This window comes from Kryptolebias marmoratus, linkage group LG15 (genome assembly GCF_001649575.2).
Source record: "Kryptolebias marmoratus isolate JLee-2015 linkage group LG15, ASM164957v2, whole genome shotgun sequence".
Lineage (NCBI taxonomy): Eukaryota > Metazoa > Chordata > Actinopteri > Cyprinodontiformes > Rivulidae > Kryptolebias > Kryptolebias marmoratus.
In genome coordinates this window covers 1,199,800-1,201,037 of record NC_051444.1, presented here as the reverse complement: position 1 = coordinate 1,201,037, position 1,238 = coordinate 1,199,800, and the positions used below count along the sequence as shown (strand labels likewise).

Below are 1,238 nucleotides of genomic sequence, written 5' to 3'. Positions count from 1 at the left end.
AGATGTTGGATCTAATTGAAGCAGAACATTTGAGCTCAAAGCAGCAAAGAAAGTATCTGGAAGTTAAAGCAGGAAGAACAAAATGGAGGATGTTTCCATGAAGACGACGTCTAAGAGCTGAAGCTGAGGTTTCCCTCGTTAGGATAACTGGGTGTGGCTGCAGTTATTCTGACAGGTTTGTGTGATGAACACAGCAGAAATGAAGAAGATTTGACGGGAAAGAAGTTTGTTCAGAGACTCTGACACCTTCAGGTCAGCTCCAGTTCAGTCCAAGCAGCCAAAGTTTGGCTCTGGGACTCAGTTATTAAAAGTTATTCATTCAGGGGGATAGTTACGACACTCTGGCTGTTCAAACAAACAGTAATCAGACCCCTCAGTCCTCCTCCTGACCCAGCAGGACCAGCAGGACCAGCAGAGTCCTCCTGATCACAATGATCGCCTTAATCCTTTTTACTCTTCTGGCACTTTTGCCTGTTTTGGTTTCTTGGAGAAACCCTTATTTTCTGGGAGATTTGAAGTATTCAGTCAGAGAAATTCAAATTCGGAAACACGTAGCCAAACTGCAGAGGAAGTTCTCCAGCCTCCTGGACCGTTTTCTGGAGCAGGTGAAGAAGCATCCCCAGAAGAAGTTCCTGGTGTTTGAGGACAGCTCCTACACCTACAGCCAGGCCGACAGAGAGAGCAGCAAAGTGGCCAGAGCTCTGCGGACGCACGCCCACCTGAAGGAGGGGGACACGGTGGCCCTGTTCCTGGGAAACCAGCCCCAGTTCGTGTGGGTCTGGCTCGGACTGGCCAAGCTGGGCTGCGTGGCGTCGCTGCTGAACACCAACATCAGATCCAAGTCTCTGCTGCACTGCTTCTCCTGCTGCGAAGCGTCGGTGCTCATCGCTGCGGCGGGTAAGGAGGGACAGGAGGGACAGGAGGGACAGGAGGGACAGGAGGGAGGGGAGGGGAGGGACAGGAGGGACAGGAGGGACGGGAGGGAGGGGAGGGACAGGAGGGACAGGAGGGACGGGAGGGACATGTCCATCTGGTCAGACTCCCTGCTTTACTTCTTCCTCTCATTGATGCTAAATCAGACTCATTTATCAAAGTCTGACTGATGTTGCTCAGCTTCTGTCAGTGTCTGCTGGAGATCAATACCAGCTCCTCCGGATGGATGGATGGATGAATGGATGAATGGATGGATGGATGGATGGATGGATGGATGGATGGATGGATGGATGGATGGATGGATG

General features: G+C 51.7%; 1 protein-coding gene across 1 annotated transcript in view; it reads left to right on the top strand.

Moving 5' to 3' along the window:
* The first annotated feature begins 416 nt into the window (after window positions 1–416).
* The window catches only part of LOC108251272 (very long-chain acyl-CoA synthetase-like), a 13,494-nt gene continuing 12,672 nt past the window's right edge, over window positions 417–1,238 (top strand). Inside the window, exon 1 of the mRNA XM_037979908.1 lies at window positions 417–917. Within this exon, the coding sequence (XP_037835836.1) occupies window positions 432–917 (486 nt within the window). The 5' untranslated portion in view covers window positions 417–431. The remainder of the gene's footprint in view (window positions 918–1,238) is intronic.